Genomic DNA, 27,947 nt, shown 5'->3' with positions numbered 1-27,947 from the left:
GGGTCTTTCCCCGTGCAGGTGGGACAAGCGTAGAAGGCGCGAATGCGTAAATGCCCATGAAGGGGCATTCATGTGCTTCTTTTTTTTTCACCTTTTTGCAACTCGAATAGGCGCGTGGTGCGCGCGTGCGTGAGTGGCAAGATCATCCGTAACAGCGCATCATCGCATCGGCGCAACATCGCATCGGCGTATCACCTCATCGGCGCATATCCGCACCATCGCACCACTGCCCATGCGCGTACGACCGCGTCACTCCCCGTACATGAGCTGCATCTGGTCGTGCACCACGTACGCGTCCAAGTCAATCGCCGTGCAGTTTTTAATCGCGTACAGGAGCCTCTCCTTCAGAATTTCCAAGCTGGAGTACTGAGGCAACAACAAGCGAAAGCCACACGTAACGGCGGTGGGTAATCTTTGGTCCATTTGGCTGATACTGTGGTTAGGGTTGTCAACATCTATGATCATATACCAGTCATTCTTTGTCGTGGGAAGCCTTGATCTTCCTGAAACAAATCGGAGGAATGACTGCAACTGCTCATTCGTGAATTCTTCCAGTACTGCAAACAGTTTGTCCTTTATTTTCAAATCATTCGACCAAGTATGCGCTTTTAAGACATCGAGATTTATTTCTCTTTCACCACAAACCATGTGCTCCACATTTGTAAACTCGTATAGCAACCTTAGTCGACCCAAAGGAATCACGGAGCTGAATCCTTTAAGTAGATATCTCAACCCTTTGGATGATTCATTCATTTTACATCTAGTCATTAACCGGATAAACAATTCCAAGTTGTCAAAATTGATTGGTATGTTGGCTCCATTTCTTATCAACTCGATGGAATTTCCTCCGGAGTCTTCCGTTATGAAGGTGATATCTCCTAGGGATTGTTTTAATTCCATATTCCATCCACTGGACCTTTCGCAGTTTACCATTTTCAACGTTTTGAGCATTTCCACAGCGACAAAATCGTAATCACACAAGTCTTGCAGTTCTAGTGGAGCTCCACATATCTTCTTCCAAATTATTGGATTGAAACATATGTTCAAAGCCGACGCTATGCATATGCACATCCCCATAACTCGACCTAGGGATTCATACATGGCTAATTCCATTGCTCTTGTAGTTTTCTCATCATATTCTATGTTCATATGGTTTTTCTTCAAATCATATTTTTTGCTATTTTTGCTATTCTTTTTGAAACTGTCAGAGTGGACATTTTTCTGGTCCATTTCGCTACATACGATTTTTTCGTCCGTTTCGTTTTTTTCTTCTTTAATATTTTGTTCAAGAAATCATGTCTCGTTTTGAGCGATATGTTGTTCACAATTTCGAGCACATCGCTGTCGTAGTCACAATTTTCGTATGAGCCACTTTGCTCGTATTTGTTATCCACATGGAAGTCCATCTTATTGCCTTGCTGTATTTTTTCAAATGTAACAGATTTTTTGCTGCCAAAGAGGTACATTTTGTCATTGTTCCTTGCGCCCCGATTGGCTAGCTTGTCTCCCCCATGTAAGGGAAGCATATCTCCGGGCAGTTCCTCCCCGATGTTGTTGTGTTTGCCCTCTGGACTGCCACTTCCACTGCTGCTAGCATCCTCCGCATGTCTTCCTGCAGACCCCATACAATCGTAATTGTCAACATGGCTATTCCCCTTTTCATTTCCCTCGCTGTGTGATGGAGTGGCTCTCTCCAATGTCCCACTTGCATTTATGTTACAATTTTGGGTACTCCTATTCTCATGGCTGTGACTATCTCCATTTTTATCGGTTAACTTTTCTCTAGCGTCTTTCTTACCTCCCGAGAAGTCCTCATCATACAGGTGCTGATCTTCCCCATTTTGTCCTTCCTCCTCATCCAAAGAATCATTTCCTTCCTTGGATTTATAACCCCCCTGGTACATGCTGTTCTGCGACTTGTGTAATTTCTTTTTCATATTTCGTATCGAATTGTATATGTGCAGTATCTGCCACCTAAAGTTTTCCAAATTATCAATCATGTCTATTTCGCCAACATAATCGGATTCTTTAACATTGTACGAGTTAATTTTAGGGTTAATGATAACGGTATCTTGGCGTCCTCCCATTGCTTGGGTGTAGTTAGGGCACGGAATGCACAGAGGAAATATGGGTAAGCTTTTATCAGGGGAGTCTGACAATTTGCCCATAACTTCTCTCGAAATGGAAGAAAGAAATTCGTGAAAGGGACCTCCAAAATCGGTTGCTCCTTCTCCTATAAATACCACCATGAAAGGTCTATCCCTTGGCTTTCCTCTTAATTTATGTGTGTCTATGTTTAGCAAAGAGTACGTACTTTGGTACCACATCGTGTGAGCAATATTTTTCGCCGTTGCAGCCATGCCTCTGTCTATTCTAAGCGTTAAATTGGATTTCTCCGAGCTGGACGAGGTGATATTTTTCAAACAATCCTTCCACAATTTTAAGGAGGTGTCATGTTTAAGCAACTTCTTAACAAACAGGTAGGAGGACAGCTGTACGGGGAGGTCCGAAGAGCCCATCGCTAAAACCATTTTACTGGAGGTGTACCCATTTTTACAGTGTCTTATGCAGTCTGCCAATGAGTCCTCTTGGGTTTCCTTTTCGCTCTCCCCACTAGTGTAGAAGTTTCCATTTGGGTTTCCTTTCTGCACATTTTCCAAATTGGCTCTAATAAACTCATTTTCCACGCTAATGCTTCTGCACTCGCCTTTTCTCTGCGAGGGGCCATTTTTGTACATCAATCCTTCTTCCTCTACGATAGAATTATTTTTTTCAGTAGACGCGCTGTTATGATCGTTTTTCTCGGAGTCAGCATTGACCAAATTGTTCCATTTGTTTTTTCCATCTTGTTCCACTTTTGACGCTACGTTGGTGATGCTCTCCTTGGGTCCACCCTGGTCGTTCAGTCCGGTGGGATCTTCATACGCGTCCTTTCTCCTTCGCGTTCTCGCACACGGGTTGGCACTTCTTACATTGCCACTTCTTACATTGCCACTTCCGACATGGTCAATCCCCTCAGAGGCGTTCCTACCCTCGCTACTGTCCGTGTCGATTCTCACATGCGAATTTAAGCAGCCGCTTCCCATGCGCGTGCCTCCATTTTTCACCTTCATGGCACTCCACGGTAGAAACTTATCCCCATCCGCGAAAAAACACAAAGGACATTCCAAGGTGCGCAACCCATGCTCCTCCAGATGAATCACGGGCTTGTTAAATAATACAGCCGTAATCGGCAGGCAACTCTCAAAGTACGTATTAAACTTATTCAACAAAGTGATACGGTCCTGAATAATTTTCAAAAAGAGATGCTTATTCTTTTCGTACACATTGGTTTTGTAATAATCCACAGTCATAACCATTTTATTTTTTGCTATATATCTTAGACATTCATCAGAAAGCACAAAATATTTTTTGAAGTTTGGAGGAAACATCCCATATCTTTTGTAATTACTTTGGTATACAATTCTCATGGTAAAATTATGAACCTTTTTTATTTCCTCAATGAAGTCATCCAAGGACATGTTTATTCTTTTCCACAATTGGGAAGTTTTACATGGGAGTTTTTTTTTTATTTTTTCCATATCAAATGCGTGGTATACAAATAAACTTATTTTTTCTGAAGAGTCCATATAGCTACTTATCAAGTCGTATATATGTAGCACATAGGTGTCAAGTGTGTGTGGCCAAATTTTGTTGCATTCTTCTCTTATCATATCATTGTCGCATGGTTTGGATATAAATTGCAACTCACACATGAGGTCATATTCATCATCCATTTTGTCATTTTGATCGTTATACTCATCGCGGAGGAAACTTCCATCCAAAGAATGCTTCTTATAGTAATGGTCAGACGCAGTGGGGGGGTTCCATTTGTGTTTCTTCGAAACGCTATTCAGCATAGAACGTTTTTTGTTCTTATCATATCTGTTGTTTATTTTGTTAAAGTGATTATTTTCATCGATATAATTTTTTGCCATGTCATTTTTGTTGCTACTAAATTGGCAGTGGATCGAATTTTCTCGTTCCTCCTCGGTGATGAAGTCATTCGTATTTTTCCCGTTTTTATGACCGTACGTTTTGGAAACTTCATATGGAAAATGCTGCTTCAAGGCGTTTCCATTATTGCTCTCCTCTTCGCAATTCCCCTGCAACATGAAGAGGGCATTTCTCAGCTGCTTCCCACACAAGAATTGGCTTTTTTTTCTATTACACGTTGCATTGTTGTTACTCACGTGATGATTATCTCCCCCGATGTCTAACTTGATAGAGCGCATCGAGCTATGTTTTGTCAAGCTGTGCTCCGCGTTGATGTCTTCTTCGCTGTGCATTCCGCTTTGCATTCCGCTGTGCACGAATTCATTTTTGTTGTTACTGCCACTTTGGTAGTAGTTGGACGCGCTGCTGCACGGGGCATCCTCTGGGGTTATTTCTTCCCTGCCGTTGCTCTCATTATGTGAGGTTCTGCCGATAGCCGTAGCGATAGCGTTAGCGGTTGTGCTTGCCGCACCGTTTGCCACACCATTTGTTGCACCATTTGCCGCCCCAATGGGCGCGAACTTCGAAGGGCTACCCCCCTTGTTGGAATCGTTTACGCTGTTATACATGTCGTTCGAAATTTTGAACAGCGGGATGTACTGCTTGGAGCTGACCCTGTAAGAGGACCTATCATACGTGTGGTACTTTCTGGACTTCCTTTCCTTCGTCACATTGGCCTCCTCCACGGTGTCGTACGCCGAGTAGTGGTCCTCGTACCCCTTCATGCTGCCTCCATTCACAAAACACTCGCTTATATAATTCTTATACTTGTCCGTCACGTCGCTACAGTCATTGTTGCAGATTAGCCTCTTGTTATTCTCATGAAAGAGGTACTCCTTCAGAATATTTTTGTTCGAACAAAAGTCGTACAGTAAAGCATCTCTGTTTAAATTCTCCACATCCATATTTTTAAAAATGTCGCTAAACAAATGTGCATCGTACATACCATTTCTTAAGAAAGACCTTTTCTCATCGATGATATTCATGAGGCTACTATAGAACAGCAAGTTGTTTCCATTCTGTAGGACCTTATCTACAAGGGAAGCTGATTCTATCATGTCTTCTTCATACCTATAAATTGTATACGAATCTGTCACCCATTTTATGTCATAAAATTCGTTGAAAATACCAAGTCCTTTTAGTAGCTTCTTTTTCCATTCATCATGCATACTCGTATTCCACTTCAATTTGAAGCTGTTAAAAATGTTAGAGAAGCTGTCTACTTTGAGAAGAATGTATCCTAAGTCCAGGAGACTGTGGCAGCTTTTTAAATTTTTCTTCAAATCGATATTCATGAAATATTTTAATCTTTCATCCATGTAGAGGTAGTCAAATAATTCCAGAAAATTTTGAAATCCCTTAAACACATCCTCTTCACTCTTAATTTGCATTAGTGTATTTTTCAGTTCATCAAATTTGGGGATACTCTTAGCATCCATGTATCCATTATTTTTAAATATGTCCGAGAAGACACCTGATTTGTTAATAAATTCGATTAGACTTCCTTGCAGATCTTGATAGTTGAACATATTTTTCCTCGTGCTGGAAAATACAAAACATTTTTTTTTGATATTTCTTCCTTTGCAGTTCAGATCTTCGTAGTGAAGGTCTTCCTTACTTCTTGCCTCCTTCTGTGTGATGCGATTTTTCATTAGCTTCTCTTCTTCGTCCAACATGAACTCCACGTCGGTATCTTCATACTTACCATCACCTCGAGAATGGACAATCAAATGGTTCAGTAAGTCATTTTTATCTTTGCACAGTTTTGCCCGGCTTGACAATCTGTACGGGGCACCTTGGCTATAACTCTCTCGCTCGTCTTCGCTGTGTCCTTCCTCCACGGATGTATACTGGCCATTCCCTCTCTGCTTGTCACCCACCGGTTTGCGCGTCAATTTGTTTCTGCTCAGCGTGGCGACGCTTTCACCATCGTTTTGGCTACCATCACGGTTGTTATCACCACGGTTTTCGTTATCCTCATAATTTTCGGCATCATTTTCGCACATGACTATGTCGCTCAGGTTCTCCTTCTGAGAGCAGATCGTGCCTTCGCCCATGGAGGGGAAATGATTCGTGTGGCCGCTGTCGCTGCTGACCTTCCTTTCAAGCCGCTCATATATCGAATTCATGTCGGCCTTATAACTGATTGGATTCTTCCTCTTCTGGTCTGTGGGGTCCGACCTATTCGTTCGTTCCTCAAAGTGTGCATCCTCCGCGTCGTTTAATCTGCCAATTGGTTTCCTTCCCGAAAAGTTGTTCAGCTGTGTGCCGTAGCTTAGCTCTTCCAAAAATTTATCACTCGTTCTGTTCACTTTCTCCATGGCGGATGCGTCTTTTAAAAAGTGGTTTCCTTTGGACAGGCCTTGCTTCTCACCCTTCTCATCCGTCTCGACTTTCTCGCCCTTTTCACCCTTTGCATCCGTTTTACCATCTACATTGCAAAAGTTCGATATGGACATATTTCTGGAGGAGTTATCGCAGCTGTAGTATTCCTCGTCTGTCCTTCTGCCTTTCCATTCATTATTGTTCTGGTTGTATTGGCTGCAGTCCACCTCATCGTCGCAGCTGCCAACCGGTTTGTAACTTCTAGCAGTAACTAACTCTTCGCCCCCAATGACGAAGGAGTTTATCTTCACGGAGGAGTAGCTATTACTGGAGTTGTTTAAGCATATGGGAAGGCCTATGACTACGGAACAGTTGGAAAGCAAACCGGGGATGAGGTCCTTGTTGATATAACTTTTCTTGTCCTTTTTCTTACTCTTTAGTGATAGCTTTATCCACATTTTTAAAATAGCTTCTACTTTCTTATTTTTAATTAAATTCTTTTGCACCAAGTCTTCCACAGATAACCCTTTTTTGTTCACCAAACTGATGTCGGCCCCTAATTTGAGTAGCAGCTGCACCATCTTCGAGGTGCAATTTTTCTTCCCATCATCTGGGCACGGCTGGAGTAACACCTTATGCAACGCTGTGTTCCCTTTTGCATCTTTTTTATTTATCTGCACACCATATACACAGACTAACATGCTCACGAGTCGACTGTACCCATACTGTGCAGCAACCATTAGGGGGGTTTCCTTTTCCACTTTGTGACAGACTTTATTAGGGTTCACTTTTCCTATTTCTATTATTTTCTGCACACATTCTTCACATCCAATTCTGCAAGCCAACATGAGCGGGGTTAAATCTTTTTCGTAAATAATATTCTTCATAGACGATACAAGTTCACATGGAAAATCTTCTTGATTTATTTCGTAATGCTCAAAGGATACCTCCTGCTTCGTTTCATCCGATTTTGCTAGCAAGTCTGGGTTATACATCAGAATGGAGGATACATTATCACAATCATTTAGCAATAGCGAGTTGTATAATTTGATCATATTAACGTGGTTTTTTATCCGCATCACCGTTTTATTTTCGCTATCTTCCGTAACATCCTCGTGGTGGTTCCCATTACCGCTGCTTGTGTCCCTATTCATTCTTTTCTCCTTACTCTTCATATTATTTGTGCCACTAACTCTTTTGCTGCACTTATGCTCATTGGAGATGGAGTGTGCGCACAGGTTACTCGCCTTGGTGTTATGACAAGAGTTGAAGTGGCTATTCATGTACCCCTGCGCCGTGTCCACTTCGTTACCATAATCCTTCATGTCTTGCTCTTTCTGAATCTTATGCATATCCTTCGGCAGGGAGCCCTTCTCATTAGTACTACTTCGATACTTGTTGACATCCTCATTTTTGGTAGCACCAAAATCGTTCACATTTCCGTTGCTGAGGCTGCTCGAGTAGGAATACTTGGACACATTTCGAGCAGCTTCCATTTTTGCATCCTTACTCTTTTCATATACCCAGTTTCCCACAGCGTTTCTATAATTATAGAAGGTGTCAAATTTAAATCCAAATTCATATTTTCCATTTTTGTAAAAGAAGAGGCTTTGGAGGTGAGGCTCAAATTCGACACACAAATTATCGTTCGACTTAAAATTGGCTACTTCCATTTCACACTCTTCAATTTTTTCTGGTGGAAATTCCGACACACAGAGGGGTAGTTTCAATGGGCATATGAATTTCCCATTGCTTGTCCATAACCAACGGTACCCTCCCCATAAAATTCCCACCGAATTTTTCACCTCATTAGCACCGTTCCTGTTATCACCTTCTTCAAAGTTGACGGTACAGTTGAAAATAAAATGTTTCGCGGGGAACAGCGCTTCGTACGAATCGACGCAGAGTTTAAACTCTTTGCACCCTATGTAATACATAGAACAGTTGCTCGATTCATCCCCGTGCTGTCTATAATTGTAGTACTGTTCGACGCTGTTCATATCGTTTTTCTTGTCCTGCTTTGGGGCATACATATTATTGCTCATCGCTTTGTCCTCATTCAGGGTGCCACATGGGTCGTGCATATTACTTATGAATGAATAGCTGTCATCATTCACATGATCTTCCTTGCAAAATATTTTGTTACTATTGATATATTTCTTCCTCCTGTGTGAGTCGTTTATGCTCTGTTTTTTTTCATCGAAGATGTACTTGGCCTTCCCGTGCGTACCAGTGTCGTTAATTTCTTGTATGGAGCTGTACTTTACATTATACGAGTAGTCCTTCTTTATTTTGTGGAAATTGTGAAGCCTATATTTTATGTGCACATTGGAGTCATTGCTCGTGGTGAAGTAATCATTGATGTAGTTGCTGTGCATAAAATTGCGGCCATTATTTTCTGGGATCAATTCGTGGTAGTAGGAAGTGTAATGAGTTCTATTCACATCATTTACATCGTAGTAGTTCGCCTTCAACCCCACGTTAGCATTTAAACTTTTCTTCTTCCTTTCATTGCTCCTGCTCTTATTTGTCTTGGAATAGTTATGTGCAATGTCGAAATTGCTCTTCGCATTCATTCCTATATCTTCATTCTTGCACAGCCTATTGAAATGGTTGTGCAGATTCATCTCTCCCTTCATGATTATGTTAGAGCTTTCCTTCTCCATGTCTTTCTTTGTGTTCGTTTCGAGAATCTTCGCGTACGTTTTCTGTATGTTGGTTATATTTTGGATGCTCGCAATAGCCTTGACATTTTTCTGCTCGCAACTGTTCAGTGCATCTAAGTCAATTTTGTCCATTTCTGATTGCTTATACGAGTTGGCAACACCGTAGTAATTGATGACTGGTACATTTCTTACACTTCTGACATTTTCTAGGGTTAGAAAATTCCATTTGTCCCCCTGCACACTTTTGCAATGCATAACATTGTCAAAGTTTACCGGCTCGCTTTTTATTTGCATATTGGGAGTTAAAAATAACGTGTTGGAAAAGGGGTCACCACTGCATATGTGATTAGACTTGGAACTATAATAATGTATTAGTATTTCATTATCCGGTTGCGCTATTATGAGGGGCATTTTGCTCTTCTTCACTACTTTGGTTGAGGATCTGCATGCCCAGGCGGCATCTGGGAGGACGAAACACGTGCGCTTCCACAGGCTTCTCTTCCAATTCTTGTTCATATTTGTCGTGCAGTTATTTCTATATTTCATTTTGTGTACATTTTCGAATTTAAAGTAAAAGTTGGTGAGCGGCGATACGAATATCTTTTCATTCGTGTCAATAAATTTCATGTGAATTGAGCAGCTGCCAAAAGTACTATCCTGAAATTCGTCTAACTTGTTATGTGGCACGATGGGTGTTACCTTGATGAGTGGGACAAAATTCGTCATCTGCGCACTGAACTCTTTTCGAAAAACTAGAGTTTCATTCGAGAACCACAGAACCTGCTTCCCAATGACCTTCACTTTTAGGATAACGTTATCCGCGGAGGATACTTTATTTCTCATTAGGGGCTTGGGATTTTCAACAGCGCTGTCGAAAAATAACCCCATGGTCGACACCGTCCCGTCCGCAATATTCAGCGTGATAGAACTGTTCACCCTGTTGTATGCATCATTCGAATTCGTGGCGCTCATGTCGGATAGCGTCTTCGAGTACGAAATGTCGTACGCATCGGACATGAGACACTGGTCATAATTATCTCTGCCAATGCCATTGCCACTGCCACAGCCACTGCCGTTTCCATTTCCATTTCCATCTTCGTCTTCATAGCTGTTCATGGAAAACCTCTTACCGCTAGTGCCTCTTTTGTTCATTGCGGAGTAGCTCAAATGATTCTTCCTAACCTGTTTAGTCGCCTTCGCGTGGAGCGCATCTGCTGTATGGGCACAACTGTACTCATTTGGATTTGCCCTTTTCGCGTACACCTTTTTCTCCACACTTTTTGGTAAGAAAGAAGCATACTTTAACATTTTTTCTGCCTCCACATCGTGTTGTGCGTAATTGTTATAGCTAATGAGCATATTCTCTGTAAGTTTGTGCGAATTAGCACTGTTGCTGTTTTTGTAAAATTCTCTATTGACTGACATCTTGCAGTTCCTGTACCTTTTCAATTCACCCATGTTTGGTTCATCTAGACTGTGCGACGTGTCTTTTTGTCCTGAATCGTAATTGACACTCACATTTAGTAGCCCCACTTCTACATGTACCAAATCGCTAAATCGATGCACTGCGCCTTTCTGTTTATTCGATACTCCAAGAGAAATGCTAAAGGAAGAGTTGTGTGCACCTGAGTATATTTCGGAATCTCCCGTTAGAATGAAAGCTTGTGGCAAGTTACACAAATCAACTAGTTGGATATGGGAACCCAAATTGACCTTTCCAACACTGTCCAGGTGCAAGTCCGCACTTAACGATTTCGATTCGAGGAACAAAAATTCTTGAACCTTATTATGCTTAATTTCTTGTAGAACGTAGTGAAAATCGTTGTCCGCGCTGAACACTATCGAAGGGTGTTCAATCGCCTTTCTGGTGACATGCTTTAGTTCTTCCTTTTCCCTTTGCACTAAATGCATGATTCGATCTACATTATGATTGTCGCTTCCAATAGTGCCCTGTTTGTGCGAACTGTCATGGTGCCCCTGCGGGTATCTCCCCCCTGGTGCAAAGAACTCCGTTTTTTCCTTAGGTATCGGGAACATATCCTTTATTTTCAGCTTAATCACATCCGCGTTGGGAGAACATACGTGGTGTATTTTTTCATTAATATCAATTATGACATTTGCGCAAACTTTCTTGCTCAACTGCAGCACATTGTCGACGAACATTTCGGGGTAGTTGCCCTCGTAGGGGTCATCTAGAATGTCTCTTCTCTCCACGGCATTCATAATTTTGTTATTCTCAGCAAAGAATAGGTGCTTGTTTTTGTCCCCCTTGAGTGTACTAGTCCTTTTTTGTTCTTCTTCCTCCTTACTGTGCTGCATGGAACAATTTTTTGCTCCCTTTTTAATGGCAAAATCGCACAAATCTTGCGAACTTTCATTTGGGTTTTTTTTCAAGCCATCCGAAGGGGAAGATTCTGCTCCAAGGTTCGATTCATCCACCTTGGGAAGTCCTCTTAGTCTGCCGCTTCGTCTCACGCTCTTAGCATACATCTTTGACACGTGATCCACCACGTATAGGTAAAGACAGTACTGCTTAAAATTAGTATGCACATGCTCATCGTAGTAATTCATGTTGTTACACATATCGACCTTCTTAATGTAGTACGCAGCACAAGCGAAGTAGTGTATAAGTAACGCTGCGTTAATCTTGAGAGGACTGTACGTGCTTTTCTCCTTATTTTCGAACAGATCAAAATGGGCAAAATTGTGAGTTGACTTCTTCTCGTTCTTGGTACTACCAACCGTGGTGTTTATATACAGTGTGTTGGCAGTTGTCGGGGTGTTCCCATTATTACACGAGTTAACCGTTTCGGTGTTCTCCTGCAGGCTGTTGTTATTCACATTGTTCGAGGAAATGTTCGGACTGGCCCTGTTGTTTATGTTCAAATTGTAGATAGTTTCATTGCTAACACTGCTGATTCCGTTGAAGTTATTATTTATCATCCTATTGTTCGCGGAGTTTTGTATACAGCTGAGGATATCATTAATGTTGTTGTTTAGGTTGTCTATAATGTTGTTCACGTGTTCGTTATTATTTCTAACATTGTTGTTGCTGATGTCGATGGCTTTGTTCTTATTACCGTTTGTGCTTTTGTAATTGTTTTCCCTATTCAGGTTCAAAATTTGGTTAAAAAGGGAGGAGCCACAAATGTGCACACAGTTAAAAAGGTAAGACAAAAATGCGTGGTAATTGCACTTGACTCGTTGGTACTTGTTCCGAAGAGTGTTGTATCTTTCGTTTTTCCTTTCCAAGGAGTTCTTATAGTCCTTACTTTTCAAATCGTAATCGTCAGCCATCGTGTCAACTTCAACGCTAAACTGCGTTAACATATCAATGTCCTGCAATTTCTTATACTTTTTGTGGCTCCGACTGTTTTGTAATATATACACTACACAAGACCAGTACACCAGTCTGCATGCATCTATGCCAATGAAGATGGGTAGTCTATTTCCATTCATAATTAACCCAAAGAGGGAGGTAACTGCTAAGGGAGTAACACAGCAAGATCTTACTCTCGATGGACATAGGGGATGTCTAACAAATGTATCCAACATCCAGTGCGCAACGTGAACCGATGGAGAAATGGCATAAAACATGTCCACTTTCACTCTCTTTTGAGACACGCTCTGAGCAATAGAACCCACTAAATGGTATAGCAATTCGGACTGAATTATAAGCAGCAGCTGATCTACTAACTGTTTATCATCCCAAGTGATTACACACTGGTAGAATATCCTTTGCCATCCGAACAGGAGGGAACATTTGCAACTCTTCTCGTTAAGCAGCTTATACACATTTTGTTTCATCTTCGAGTTTCTAATCTGTCCTTGGTATTCTTGCCAATAATCCTCTTTCCTAAAATCTTTGCTTCTACTTAGGTAATAAATGCATATGCGGAAGAGGTACATGACACTAAATATGTTTAGCATCTCCTCCTTATTCTTCAACGCGCCGCTCATCAGCTCAGATATGTTATTTATTTTGTTGCTTCTTCTTCTTATTCTACTGCTTCTTCTCTCATTGTTGTGGTGCACCGTTTTGTTGTTGAAACTTTCGTCTCTATCGTCCTGCGTATAGTCGCCATCGTCATCCGTCCACAAAGCGCCATTCTTATTTCCATCAGCAGGGTCGTAACCAAAGTAATGCTGGCTATCTTCTCCGTCCATTTTATCACCAGACGAATCGTACACTCTGCCATTTGCGTTGTTGAACATCATGTTGGTTTTGCCTTCCCCATTTTTTTTCGAAAATATTTCATTTTTCTTATTCCTCCTGTTCAGGTTTGTCGCTTTCACAATGGTATTATTATTATTATTACTGCACGGAATGGGTCCCCTTGTAGTGAGATCCAAGCAGCCGCTGTTGATGGTCCCTACCTGTTCTCCAATCTTCGCACCTTCGTTTATTCTTACCAAGCTCTCTCTCAGCTCGTCCATAAACAATTTTGGCAGTAAGGATGCCATAACGCAGCTTAAGTCGATTAGATACTTTTTTAACAACCACCCTGCAAAAAACTTCGCCGTTTTGCGTACTATCTTGTTGGAAAAACTCGAATTGGAATACTCAAAATCGAAAAGGGCACTCTTCACGCAGCCATTACTTAGCTGATGGACATTCTGGGGGAAACATAGGGAATACCTACTTTGGCTGTTGAAACAAGCTAGGAGGTTCAGGATGTAGATCCACAAATCGAACGTGTCATTCTGAGTTATCACCTGCTGATTCTTAATTGCTGGAGTTCTTATGTTAAAGTATTGGAAAAAGTCCGATGGAATTCCACAAATCGTTAGAATTTCTAACAAGTTCACTTGTTCGTTTTTGGTTCCTTCCTTGTCAACGCTGCTCTTTCCATCGGGGGTATAGGGGGGCGCCAAGTAGACGTCTTTCGCGTCTTCGGAGAATAATCTGCAGTTTTCACTCTCTGCCTTGTTCAGGAAGCTGCCGACGAAGGAGGAGGCGATCGCAACGGCAGGTTCAGAAGTAGTGTTTTGTGCGTCACCATGTTTAGGACCTCCCCCTTGAGAAGCTTCCCATTCAGAAGCTCCCCTCTTGCCGCTGCCAAAGAGGTGCTCAACGTTCACAGAGTTCCTCCTCGCAAAATGCACTATCAGCGCATCACTTATGCCAATATCCACGAAGAAAAATACCTTAATAAAGCTTAGAAGCTTCTTAAAAGACCCATACACACTCTCATTGGGTTTATAGAACCCATCGGAATTCATCTCCAGCAGAGTTCGCAACAAAATGCAGCAACACATAATTGCCTTGGTTCCAATCAAGCACAGGCTATATTCGAAAAAGCCATTTTTGCTAACCTTATCTGAAAAGGAAATATTCTTAAAATCTGAACCCTTGTTGTCTAAGCTCGTGTCTGCCAGCTTGAGCTTGTCCTTCCTGATAAAGATTTCCTGATTGTCATTACCTAACTGACTTTCTTCATGTTCTTCTAACGATCCATTTTCTTCGATAAAAATTGAATTCATTAAAGAGTTATCATTATTGCTGTTAGCATTTCCTGAGGTTACACTATTGTCCATACAGCCACAATTGTTTATATTGATCTCATTTAACGTATTTGCGCTGTTGGTGCTGTTCTCATTGTTCACCCTATTCTGGTTGTATGAATCTGCCGCTGTTTCTAGAACTTTCTTAGACTCAAATTCGCTTAAATTTTTAAACCTCTTCTTAACCTTTTTGTTGTTTTTGGCCCCATTTGTGCTGTGCTTCACCTTGCTCATGGTCTCCTCCTTCTTGTGCAATTTCTTTGTAACAAAATTAAAAATGGCGTGGAGGAAAACATCACTACAGATGATGTCTACCAAATTGCAGAAAAACAGCTCGACGCATTTTCTGTCCAAACTGTACGCTACTGAATTTTTTAACTCGGATAAGCTTGACAACCAGGGAAGTTCATCAATGGAGGAGTTCTTCCCATCCTGATTTTTATCTTCAAATTTTTTTTTCTCTTCGGGGTTTACATTTAATCCCAAGACGCATATGATGGACAAAACTTCTCTCATGCATTTGTTTATATCTAACCCTGCTTTCCCCTTTTTGTTGTACACATTTACGTAGAGAGACGAATTTTGATTCATGACATACGCCTGGTCACTCCTCTGTTGCATTAATTTGTCAATCTCTGAGGGGCGGTTCCGCAATTCTTTGGACTTCACATCGTTATTTGTGTGATCTGCGCCATTCGCATTTTCGTTAAAATTAATTATGTTATAAGTGTTTTGATCGGAAAAGGTGAATTCCTCCTTCATATCACTCCTTCGAGCATTACCTTCTCGCGCTTCATATTTCTCTCCTCCTGTGCTGCTGAATACCGAATTGTGCGTTTTTTTATGCACATATTTGTTCGTCCTCTTATCCAGGAGGGGTCTCTCCTTATCAAGGTTAGCAGGACCCTTATTTCTCAGTGCCTCACACGATTGAGTGTTTAGAAGTGTCAATTTAGGGCTTTTCGTTTTGTTAAAATGGGGAATGTTTTCCAAATTGCTAACATGTGAGAAGTTCTCCCCTACTCGGTCCATAAATAAATAAGCTGATGAATTCTTCCTCAAATGGTCTGCTACACTAGTCAACGTTGTGTTCATTCTTATTATAACTTCATGCTTCAAGTCCTTCAATATTTCATTGTCCGAATCGAGAATGGACTGATAAAGTTTCACCGATTCGTAGAACTCTTTCTTTTTTAGTTTTATCTTTTTTAACTGCTTCTTTATGTTCTTCTTGTTATGCCCAGCAATGGCATAAAATTCGTTCAGGTACTCCTCATCCAAATTTTTTTTTTCATTTCTGGCATTCCTGGACTTCTTGCTGTTTGGGTCTACATACTCCATGCTGAAGGTTGGGCCCTCATACACAATCGTCATCGGATCTTGAAAAATAAATATTAAGTTCATTCTCCTTTCGAATTCGATTTGCGAATCTGCTTCGAATAGCACTTCAAGAACGGATCCGATGCTGACCCCTGAAACCATTAGTTCTGTTCTTAAGCATTTCTGATTCTGCTGGTCTTCTACATTGAATTTTACGCTCAATAAATCGCCTAGCTCATACTGCACATTGGCGGCAAACACGTCGTGTCTAAATGGAGGACACATATTTGTGCGAAATCCAACTACGTCATTTCTGTCAAATACTTCGGACACGTTCGACAAAACGCATTCTGCTGGGGCAACGGTCACACCGAAGCGGCCTCTCGTCTGAATACGAAAATTTATTATATCGTTTACTTCGTTCGGACCAATATTCAAAGCAGGGAATGTCAGTGGTGCTAGGCATAAAACGACACCTCCTAAATTTAATCCACGCAACACTCTCAGAACTCTTCCTTCCATGTTCGCTTCAAAATCGTCTGACGGTCTACTCGACATGAAAAACTCAGATTGGGGCAATTCATCAAAGGGGTGATTCCTGTACGATACCCTCGGTATCAATCCTAATATATCATTGATACTGTTACATTGGGAGTTTCCTTCATTATTGGCCGTATTTATGTCCATCTGATAATTGACAGAAGAAATGTTCTCCTTCGAACTTGTATTTACTGGCAACTCATCATTTTGGCACGTTTCATTTGCACTATTGACTCCTTTTCTGTCATCATATTCTTTAGGCGTCGATTCGGTACTACTCTCGTGGGAAAAACTCACCTCGCTATGAAACAACTTTTTCGTTTCCTGTAAGATCAACTGCTTCGGGAACATCTTAATGGGGGGCAAACACCTCAGCAGAAAGAATCCATGTATCTTACTCTGCTTATAATTTCTCATCACATTCGTGTCATAATTTTTAAAGAAAAAATTAGACATTTTCATGTTCGTTCCTTTATGCCTTATGCAGCTTCCATGGTTGAGATTCTCCTTCGGTGACGCAGCCACGCTGTTGTAGGCCGCATTGCTGGCACTCCCTCTCACTGGGGCAACGGTCGTTGTTTTGATCTTTCTAACCTGGTTCATCGAATTACTTTCTTGATCTATTCCATACATTTTTACAATCTTTTTATCAAAGTAGTTTTTGAAAAAAACGGTGATGTCGTCTGCGTCGTTAGGGGCTTTCTTAATACATTCCGTGATCAGTCTGTAAAAATTGCAATTTATATTGAGCTTATTCAGTTTCTTAAAACGGTAGGTAGGATTATCCTGGCCGAAGAGAAAGCACCTTAGGAGAGTCACCGCCCCCGTTGGAGAATTCTGAACACAATTTATCAAGGAGTACATAAAATCAGTGATCATTTTTTCACAATCTTTCACTTGCTCCTTACATATTTTTGTGTTACTAATTCTGATATAGAAGGATCCCTGCTGATTTTTTGTCAAGTCATTGTACAGCTTCACAATGTTGCACAGCTTTATCAAAACAGACATGATCATTTTTAGAACGGATTCTATGAGGCTCTTCCTTTGAAGCGAATAAAACTGAGATTTATAATCGGTGTAGTTATTCCCATAGGTGTACTCCTCATTTATGTCCTCCGGAATGTTACTACTTGGATTATTCTTTACACATTTTGTTCTACTCTCTGAGACGACTTGATCTGAGTTCTCTCCGTGGGAATTTTCACCAGACACTAGGATCCCCCACAAGATCGTTTTTATCAAATTCCAGCTTATCAATTTTAGTTTCTTATAATTCAAGTTATCGTTCTCGTCATATGTACTCATGCTGATGCCCGTTTTGCAATTTTCAGAGTGGACACTTTTGTACGACCAGTCGTTATTCTCATTAGGAAGGTCATAATCGGTGGAAAATTTCCTGCACTGGCAAACGTGTTCTGATGCATGCTCATAATTTCGATTTATGTAATTTTCAAATCGGCTTCTTCTGCTCACTGAGTTTATTAACTCGTTCTCCTCGTTAGAGACCTTTTGGAGTTCATTTTTTACCAACTCGTTTTCGTTATCTACTGATTTTTCCTTTCGTGATGAATTTCCCGTAAGGCTGGCGGCACACGGATCTGTGCACTCTATCAACTCCTTGTTTATAATAATTGCCTTCTTCTTCGTCCAAATATTTATCACGTCATTCACATCGTTGTTAATAGAAAGTTCCAATTCGAAATTGTTCTTTTTGAGGAAGGATCTCACAGACGCATCATAATTTTTGTTGACGCATATTTCTAGCTGCACATCTGATATCGCTTTGGCATTACCATAAATGTTATAAACGGGGTCCCCACTGATAGACCAGTAACATGAATTCGATTCGTCATCTACACTTTGGAAAATATTTCTGTTCGTATGCTTGACCGACTTATTCACATTTCTTAGCGGCAATGTGTAATGGGGGGAATTGCAATATTGCTGTGTGCACAACGCCCAATACTGATTTTCGTGCGTGTACTCCTTCTTTATTTTAAAACCACTCAAATTTTGCAAAATCATTTTTTTGTTTACAGGCACACCATTGTTAACCGTTTCGTGGTACACAACAATGCCTGTGATTACATTGTCCAATATCACATCATGTTCGTGCTCATGCTCTGAAGAATTGTAGTTCCTCACGCGCAAGACCTTTTGTTTAATTTTCTTCTGCTTCTTCTGTACACGTTCTGAATGTATATATCCCTTTACGTCGAGCATATTTTTGGTTTCCTCACTGGTGTTGCAGGCTTTCTTGGTGTAGGTCATTTCGCTGGAGTTTATTTTCCTAATATTTTTTAAATTCTTTCCAATGGGGAAAATCTTAGAGTTCACATTTTTAGAAGTTCCTGTTATGCATTTGTGGCAATGAGAACATATCACTTCGAATGGCGAATTATTTGCATCCATAAAAATTGTTCTTCTGTTTCCTGCTATGTGCTTCTTCTTCAAATTCTCACTGTCTAGGTGCACTTCTCTGAGTAGCGGCTGGCAGATAGTCAACATGTGGTACAAGAACGGGACTACATATCTGCTATCATTCAGTGGCTTCACTCGTAAGCATATTTGCAAAGCTATCAAGCGCAACACACTTTCAATCCACAGCGTGTTCATGGAATTTTTTATAATTTGCGAAAAGTTAGACGAGTTCATCAGCATTTTGCGATTGTACCTTAGGTACCATATACATGTGCTCTTCGTGATATCCGTCAGGGTAAAGGACAAGGCGTGCTCCATAGGTTGCGTGAACCAGTAGTGGTGTGAAAATTGGTTCTTTACATTTTGGCTGCCGCCAGGGGCACCACCCCAGGCGCTACTACTACTCCCACCGTTTCTGCCTCCTTCATTCATCTGTGTAATCACGTTCTTCAACGGAGAGACGTTCCTAAACTTTATCGTTATAATGTGCAACAATTTCAGAAGCATCCAGCCATAATTTTGCACGGAGAAGAGGGACGGCTCGATATTGGAAATTGCTTTGTTGTCTTCGTTGTATGTACCTCTGCTGGAGGACGGCACGAGCAAGTCCAGTATGACAGGCCACTGCATACTTTTGGCGGATTTCTGCCTCCACTGCTCAAATATCCCCTTTTTCCTCTTGTCATCTTTGCTATACTTCTTATTTGTTTCGAAATTTTTATACTTCCTTTGGTCCCGGAGCGTGCCAAATTTGCCATTATCACATAGGGCGATGCGTCTGTTCTTTTTGTGGAAGGAGATCCCCTTTTCCTTTTTGTTTCCGTTTGGTATGTGCGTCTCGAGTAGGCGGCGCTTTCCATCTGACATAGTTTGCTGGTTTCTACTACCCACGGGGAGATTCACACTTCCACTGTTGGTATTATTCACATTGGCATAATTTTCACTAGCACAGAACCCACTCCTGTCTACGCTCTTCTCATTGCAGTTACTCTTCTTCTTTTTTTTAATGTCATCCGAATTTGAGTTATATCCCTTTTGGGATCGCTTATTCGGACATACATTATTATCCTTGTTCATGTTCACTATGGGGTTTTTAATACCTCCAAAAATTCCTGCACACAGCATAGACTTTAAGCTCCTACTGATAAGGTAACGACACAGGGTGGTTAGCTGCTCTATTCTGATGATATTCAAAACGGTGTCAAGATCCGTGTCGTTAATTAAAAAGCTTAGTATTTCTTTTAACTGCAACAAGTCCTTCGAGTCGACGCTCTGGTCCATAATGCTGTTAACATTTACGATTACATCTGTGTCCACGTCTTTCGAATTAACCGGGGTGACCTTACCTCTAAAACAGTCAAAGGAGGGGAATCCTTTTTTTTTGTCAGATCCCTGCTTGTTCTTCATTTCGTCATGGTACGCTCTCATAAAGTCTTGCTTATGCATGGAGAAGATTTTTTGCGATTTGGAAAGACCATTACATTTATTGTGTACCTCGGACAAGTTATGGTCCGATAGGTTTTCCTCATAATCCAACATTGAATTGGTGTACTTCGTGACGTACCCAGCGCTACAGTCCCATTTGCTACCGTTGTTGCCGTTTCGGCTAATGAAGTCATTTTCATCAAACGATTTGGGGGAAAAAAAATAAAAGTCAGATTTGCAATTTACCATGGTTGAGTTTAGCTCTTCTCCTGGAGTCACATCATTGCCGTGGTGGAAAATATAATTCTTCGTCAACCGAGAATCTTGCCATAAACCTCCAACACCATGTTTCACATTATTCTTACCATGATTGGAGTATTTCATAATAATAGAGTTGTTCGAATTGTCATTATTCTTTTCACAGAAGTTGTAATTCATATAAAAGTTCGACTCATCATTGTAAAAATTGGCGCTATCGCAACTTGGGCAACTGTTGGAGAAATTCCTGGTCTTGCTGTTACCAACGTACATATGTAGCTGCTTTGAATTTTCCCCGTTCTCCTTGTCCGATTTGGGATCTCCATTATTGGAGTCCTTCAAACTAACATTCCTTTTATACGTTTTTAACAATCTTTTCAGAAGACACAAATTTTTAGTCGTCCCTTTTCCGAAAATATTCTCCGTGCTAAATTGTATACACTCCAGTTTCTCATCAATATTATTTGGGTGTCTAAGGATTTGATCAAAATAGCTCAGGGAGGAAACATTTGTTTTTAACGCGCTGGCAAAGGTTGGCATGGTGGCAGCTTCCTGCACCAAGTAGAAGTCACTACGATCTGAGTATATCTTCCTAGCAGTAATGGGGATGTCATACGAATTTCGACGCATAAACACAAAGTGCTCATCCCATTCGTGTGAAAAATTGTCCTTGATAACTATCGGGCATAAGCCATGTGGGTAAGTATTAATAATCCATTCACACTTTTTTAATATCTTATCGATTTGTTTTTCCCTCTTCCTTTTTATTAAGTCTACTGCTGACAGCTCGCTACTTTTGTTGCTGCACTTCTCCGCGTTCGGTAACACATCGTTCAGGTAGTTTAATTCTTCTTTGCTCAAATTGCACGAAATGTACCCATCCCGTTCTGCATCTGACAGGGGTTGCTGCCCATGTTCCGGTATACTCTTGCTGCATACAAATTCGTTCTGTTCGTCACTATTGGTAGAGTTAATGCTCTGCTTCTTTTCATCTAGCGCACCCTTCCTATCGCCCACCTCGTCCGCCGCACCCACTTGATCCACTCCATCCATTTCGTCCACTCCATCCACTTCGTTCACCCCATCCACTTCGTCCACTGCATCCACTTCGTCCACTGCATCCACTTCGTCCACTCTATCCACTTCGTCCACCTCCTTGTTGTACAATTCCAGGAACTCCATACTTTTATCGTTCGCTTTCTCTTCGCTCTTCTTCGACTTTGACGAAAACTTACATTCGATGCTTCCCTTCTGATGCTGTATTTGGCTCTTCGATATCAGGTCAATTACTCCCTGCCTGGCCAAATTGCACGCTATGGTTATTTTCTTCATTTCTAGCGCTTCACTTATGAGGGCACTTTCCTTTTTTTCCCTACTGCACACACCATTCTGTGGGTCATTCTCCATGTCTCTCACTTGGCTGTGGTTATAACCGATGAGGTACAAAAACACAGCAACGAAGGCTATTTGGGCTCTTTCGAAATTTTTGTGGAACACGTTGTAAAATGTGCCCAGGTACTTTACAGCATCCTTGTCATTATTCATCAGTCTCTTCAAAAATTCGATGTTTGTCTTAGAGCACATTTTGCTGGATTCGTTTCCCGTGGGTGCCTTCTCCGTTTCCGTCTTGCTGCCAAGGTGTTTCCCTTCAAAATTGTTCGAACGGATTACCTCCTCTTGTGCGTACATCGATTTGTACGTCTTCATGTAAGACTTTGCCACAGACTTAAGCTCACTTATGTTAATTTCATTGTTGGATCGATTTGTTAATATACTGTTGTGGCATCCCTCCTTGATCATCTCCTCCTCGCCAGTCATTTTCGTAGCCGATAAGAAGCTAGAAATGCTCTCCGGAATTATGTAGTGATTGAACAGGTAGTTCTCATAGTCGCACACGGAGCAATCTGTAAGCTGAAGCAGAATAGTCCTTATGGCCTTCTCAAAATCGTAGTACTTGTTCCTTTTTGACGAAATGCGAATGTATTTTGCGGCATTGATCAGAATGAGCGGTATGGGGCACGGGTTCGCGCTCATCAGGTTTTTCCTCATATTCACGTATATTTCATATTTGCTAACATTGTCTGACATAACAGTAAAGAAGGTTAAGAAATGAGTGGCCAAACTTGTAATGCTTATGCAGCACTCGGCAATGGGATGCAAACTGTCCTTGTGCACCGACATTTCGAAGGAGAGATGTCTAGACGTCAAGAGGCCCTGCAATGTTATCTTTAAAAACATGGGCCATATGTTCAGGGCCATTTTTAACGACAGATAATTCTTCAATTCCTTGATGTAGGAATATCTGTTGCTTTTCTTATCCACAAAAAGGTTGGTGACGTATCCCAGGCAGGGTATTATTCCGCTTATGATAAAATTGCACGCTTGCAAGAGGGTCAGACTCTTCGGCTTAATCATATTTTCACACAACTCTAAAAATGACGTTTTGTCATTTAAGTCATTTCGAATCACCTTAGACCCAAATATGTATATAAATTTGTGCATCCCGTTTTTCTCGTACAGGTAGTGATACGAAATGCTCGAAAGGACGCGCAACCCCACACCCAGCATTATTTTTAATATTTCCTCCAAAAGGGAAAATATAAAGTTCAGTTTTTTGGAGTCATTCTTATATTTCATTATCTTCTTTCTCAGGTGCTTAAGCTTCTTCCCATTTTTCATGTACTTTTTCTTTTTGGAAAATTTATACATTATACCATTCAGCTGTGTTTTGAAGTTGTTCGAGTCGCTATTCATTTCGTTATAGTCCTGCAAATTTTTTCTAATGTAGAACTCTTCAGACTCGTCCGAGTTGTAGTAATACTCGGAGAGGCGCGTGGGCCTACTCTTGCTATTATGCGATTCGATGGACTTCTTCTGATTTAGCGTGACATCCACATTTTCATCATTTATGCTCTCCAAACTGGTTTGAATGAAGTCTGACAATTCGTTCTTGTTTATATATATGTGCGATCCTGAATCGTCCGAATGGGATATGACATCATCTAGTAGGCCATGGTTTGGGCTGCTCACCAGGGGAATCCAAGATTTTTTCTTCCTATCACACTTGGCATACATTAAGAAATGCTTATTTTCTGTGTCTAGCGACGAACTAGGGCTAAAAAAACTGGAGTACTTACTGTTACAACTGCTTCTATCCTCCATGTCATTGCTGAGCGTGTCAAATAAATGGTTCTTCAAGGTGGACGATATGTTGGACCCATTTGGCAACAAGTCCCTGCGCGCCGATTCGTCCTCTTCGCTGGTGTCCCCCAAGTCTTCCATTTGCTCTATTTCGCCTTTTGCCCATTTTGCATTCCTTAACTGCATCATGGAGTCATGCTTCCTATCGTCAGATTCCCCCTCCCTTGCCATTTCGTCGTACGCATTGTAAAACGGAATGACCGGCTGATACAAAAACGTTTTCGCGCTTTCATATTCCGTTGCTATGGTCAATATGTATGTTGTCAGCATCAGCACAATTCCCCGCAAAAAAATAGAGGCCACTTCACTCGCACTGCTCACATGATTGTTCTTATGCTTTATCTGATTCAGTATTTTTACACAAAAGTCAAAGTAGCTATAATTTGCACAGCTCTCATTCCTCCATTCATCTTCATAGAAAGAACACAACTTATGAATAATATCACACGCTTTGTTCTCCATCAAAAAATCGCTCTCTTCGTTGTACTGCACAACGGGAACATTGATTGCATCATTTGTTTGATGATTTATAAGAGAAATTAGCTCTTCGACGAATATTCCAAAGTGTGTGCAGTCTATGATCCTGCTCTTGGTGTTTTTTTTTCTCTTCTCGTATCTCTCAATTTCGTGTTTGTTTTCCTCGTAATACTTTCTCTTCTTTCGTTTTTCTTCCCTATTTCTGTTTGCATTCGCATCATTTATGTTATCCACGCTAGCGTTGTAGATAGTCGAATTAGACGACGCTGACGAGAATGTGCACGAGTTCATGTTCTTAGAGTTTACGTAACGACTAGTGGAGCTTAAGTTCATCTTCTTATAAGAACCGCTTGAACAGTTGTGATATGGGACACTTAACATCCGTTTCATCATTATTTCCAAAATGCCCTTATGTTCCAGAGACTTTAACAGCTTCAGTATTATCTGCGAATCAAGGCTGTTATTATCGGAAAAGAACCTGAGCAATTTTAAGATGGTCTCTATGTGAATCCTCATAAAAACATTGCTTATAATTATTTTATCCGCCTCTAGTAGTATCTGAAAGACATTTCTCCTGAGTAGCCATAAACTCCCATTCAGGTCCAACTCCTCCATTTGATAATATTGACTTACGCAGTAATCGTCTCTTCTTATGAACGGAGTTTTCAGCTTAATTATTTTCAAAAACGATGTAATCAATCTTTCCGACAGGGAGTAAAAGTTCTCGTTATTTTCAATCCTGTTATTTTGCACATGCATGTTGTTTTTCAAATATAACTTTAAAATGCTCAAGGCGCAGATTTGCGAATCGGAAGTTTGGTTCCATTCGTAAAGGTACTCTCTATACATTCCCACACGGTCGTTGGTTTCACTCGTGCAATGGGTTGTGTAACGGTTCGGGTAAACCTCGTTCTTGCCTTGGTCCTCATCAGGGACAAGTCCACCCCCAGGAACTGCGCAACTTTTGGCCAATTTGAACAGCTTCGTCAAAATTTTATTGTTATTTTCTGTGCACTTAATTAGCGTCTCAAAGGTGTAAATATCAATGTTTCTGTATAATGTGTATGAGGTTTCTTTTTCCATTATCTTCCTATAGTCGTCGTCATTCCAATCGCAAAAACGATACATGTAGCGATTCAGAGCAATGGACACCTTATTATAAAGCTCCACTATGTTAAGCGGGTTTCTGAGGAGAAAGTTTCGATTGATATCTGGGATTAATTTTCTGTTTACTAATTCATCGACGAATGCAGAAGACCAGAAACACTCCTTTGGAAACTCAAAGATGCACGTGCGTGAGGTGTACACCTTCAGCTTTATATTGTTATTTATTAGTATGTTGTTATCTAGCGGGGAGTTCTTCTTTCTTATACTTGTTGTTAGTAAATGCCTTCCGTTGGAATAGATCACTATTTTCCCATGGTCGTTTTGAAAATCGCAAGTATTCCCATCATTGCTGTAACATCCTTGATCGATCAGTATGTCAAATATGATGGTGTTCATGTTCGTAATGTCGTACACATTGATCAGTTTATTCGCATTTTTCGTCCGGTTCTTACCTCTCTCATGACTGGTTACTTCGGTGTTATTGATACTGTTAGGCTGGTTAGCGTCCTGCTCGTTATGCTCTCCGTTTGACATTTTATTTGATTTGTCATTAGTCTCCCTTTCCGTTTCATCCTTTTCCTTCGCGAATGATTCTGCACCAGATGGTTTCATCAATTTGGTGTACATATGATTCTGCTGAAAATTAATCTCCAAAAAGTTGTACTCCTTTTGTTTACTCACGTCTTCCTCCGAAGTGCCATCTGTGCTGTTTTCTTCATTCCCCTCATCTTCCACCAGCTGAAATGTTATCTTGCACTTTGAGCCAAGTTCATCCAACACCTTTATAGAATTGTCAATTTCGAAGGAGACTGCCACTTGAAATATGTACGATCCGTACGTGGGAAGGACATTACTGGAATACTCACAAGGCTTGGCGATATCTTTCAGGCACCTCTGTGGGTTATTGTTTATTTTTAAAAACATAGGATACTGTAGGGAAAAGAGTTCCAACAGCTTCAGCGATTCGTATTCGTGCAACGGAATTTTGCACATTAGCTTGTTGAAGTTTGTGTAACTGGAGCAGAATTCCTTGTTACTATTTTCTACACCTACTACAGTGCAATCCTTTTTTTTCTCCTCCAATTTATTGCCACTGATGAGGTCTCGATCATCACCAACCTTTTTGTAACGCGACCTTATTTCACTTCGCAGATAGGGGATAATAATATACTCCGCCAGGGTGTTCAAAAAATGCACCAAATATTTTAGCGAGTTTTCATATACCGCTATGGTTAAAAAGGTGTCGACTATCTTCAGCGTGAACACCAAGTCGTTATTACAAATGGCATATTTTAATATCTCCCTGCAAATGTCACTAGTGTTATTGTACAAATGCAATGGCAGAAAAGAATAATTCAATTTATCACTTGGGTTGAAATGCGTCTCTGTTGTTTCTTTGCTGCACATGTGGGTGTAGTTCTTCTTCGTTTTGTTAAGCAGCTGTCTAAGAAACAGATATATTTCTTCGTTTTCATTTTTAAGAGAGTTTATCCCTTTTAATATAATTTTAAAAATGTCGTAACAGTTCACGCTGTAAACATTTGATGGGACTGCTGCGCCACTACTTGACTGGTTTTTGTTTAGGTTAAAAATTTTGAACACCATGTCCTGCACTATGGATGTATCATCCAGTTTATTTAGAAAATCCGATTTTGTGTTAGAGCAATACTTTTCATAATCCGGAGAGGGAAGCATTTCGCTTATTATTTTCCCTGTTTTAAACAAGGGAGCTTTTATGTTATCACTCATGGCATGCTCAATCATGGACTGCACCTCTGATATTGACTTATTCTGATGGTTATATATAGAATTTCTTACATTTTCCAAATACTTTGGCAACAAAATAATGTTGTTTGTTACCTTTGAAAGGTTTGTGAAGCTTCTACTTTCTGAATTTTTTGCCTTTTCATTTTCATCATTTATGATGGCATCATTCAGGCTAATCATTTTTAGGAACTCCTCATATTTTTTATCCTTCCACGATGTACTATCCATCTGATTCAGAACGTTGTATAGATAATCTCCATATTCTTCCAACTCGTCAAAGGGCTCGATCACGCTTTTTTCGTCAATACAGTTTTTGTCCCACGCATCTGCGTTATCCTTCAATTTATGCGTTTCACTTATGGTAGAATCATGAACTTTTTCGTCATTTTTAATGCTGCTTTTTTCGTAATTGTCAAGATTAGCTTGCTTCTCCAGTTCGGCAATGTCCGGTTTGTTATCCGCAGGAGTATCACTTTTTTTGAGAGACGTAATGATGAATTTGATCAGTGTTCCACATATGTGCTGGTAATGTTTCCTCTTCTTTGACTCCAAATAGTTAATGAACTTTAAAATATCCTCTTCGCACTTTTTGTTCTTACTGGGGTTATATTCAGTGAATTTTAGACACCTGACAAATTCTAAGTAGACCCTTGCTTTATGTAACAAGCGCAAAATATTTTCGTAATTACCTATAACCCGGGAAGATGACTGCAGCAGAAGGAATTCCCCATAGTTGCTAATGGATTTAAAAAATCTGGTTCTGCTTAGGACGACGAACTCGGAAACGTAACATTTATTTTTGTTCTGAAATTGGTCAAGGATACTCCTTAATTTTTCCGAAATTAAAATTTTGTCCTTTTCTCCTATATCTTCGCACAGCGAATATAGCTCATTCAT

General features: G+C 40.6%; 1 protein-coding gene across 1 annotated transcript; it reads right to left on the bottom strand.

The window, feature by feature from the left end:
- Positions 1-1,160: 1,160 nt before the first annotated feature.
- PCYB_112990 (ubiquitin transferase) lies at positions 1,161-27,947 on the bottom strand (the record flags this gene model as incomplete). The annotated part of the gene is made up of 2 exons (XM_004223177.1): positions 1,161-27,739; positions 27,875-27,947. The coding sequence occupies 2 exons, from the start codon at positions 27,945-27,947 to the stop codon at positions 1,161-1,163; spliced, it is 26,652 nt and encodes an 8,883-aa protein (XP_004223225.1).

The sequence above is a fragment of the Plasmodium cynomolgi genome, chromosome 11 (genome assembly GCF_000321355.1).
Source record: "Plasmodium cynomolgi strain B DNA, chromosome 11, whole genome shotgun sequence".
NCBI lineage: Eukaryota > Apicomplexa > Aconoidasida > Haemosporida > Plasmodiidae > Plasmodium > Plasmodium cynomolgi.
Note: the sequence above shows the minus strand (reverse complement) of the source record. Positions and strands in the feature narration are given on the sequence as shown.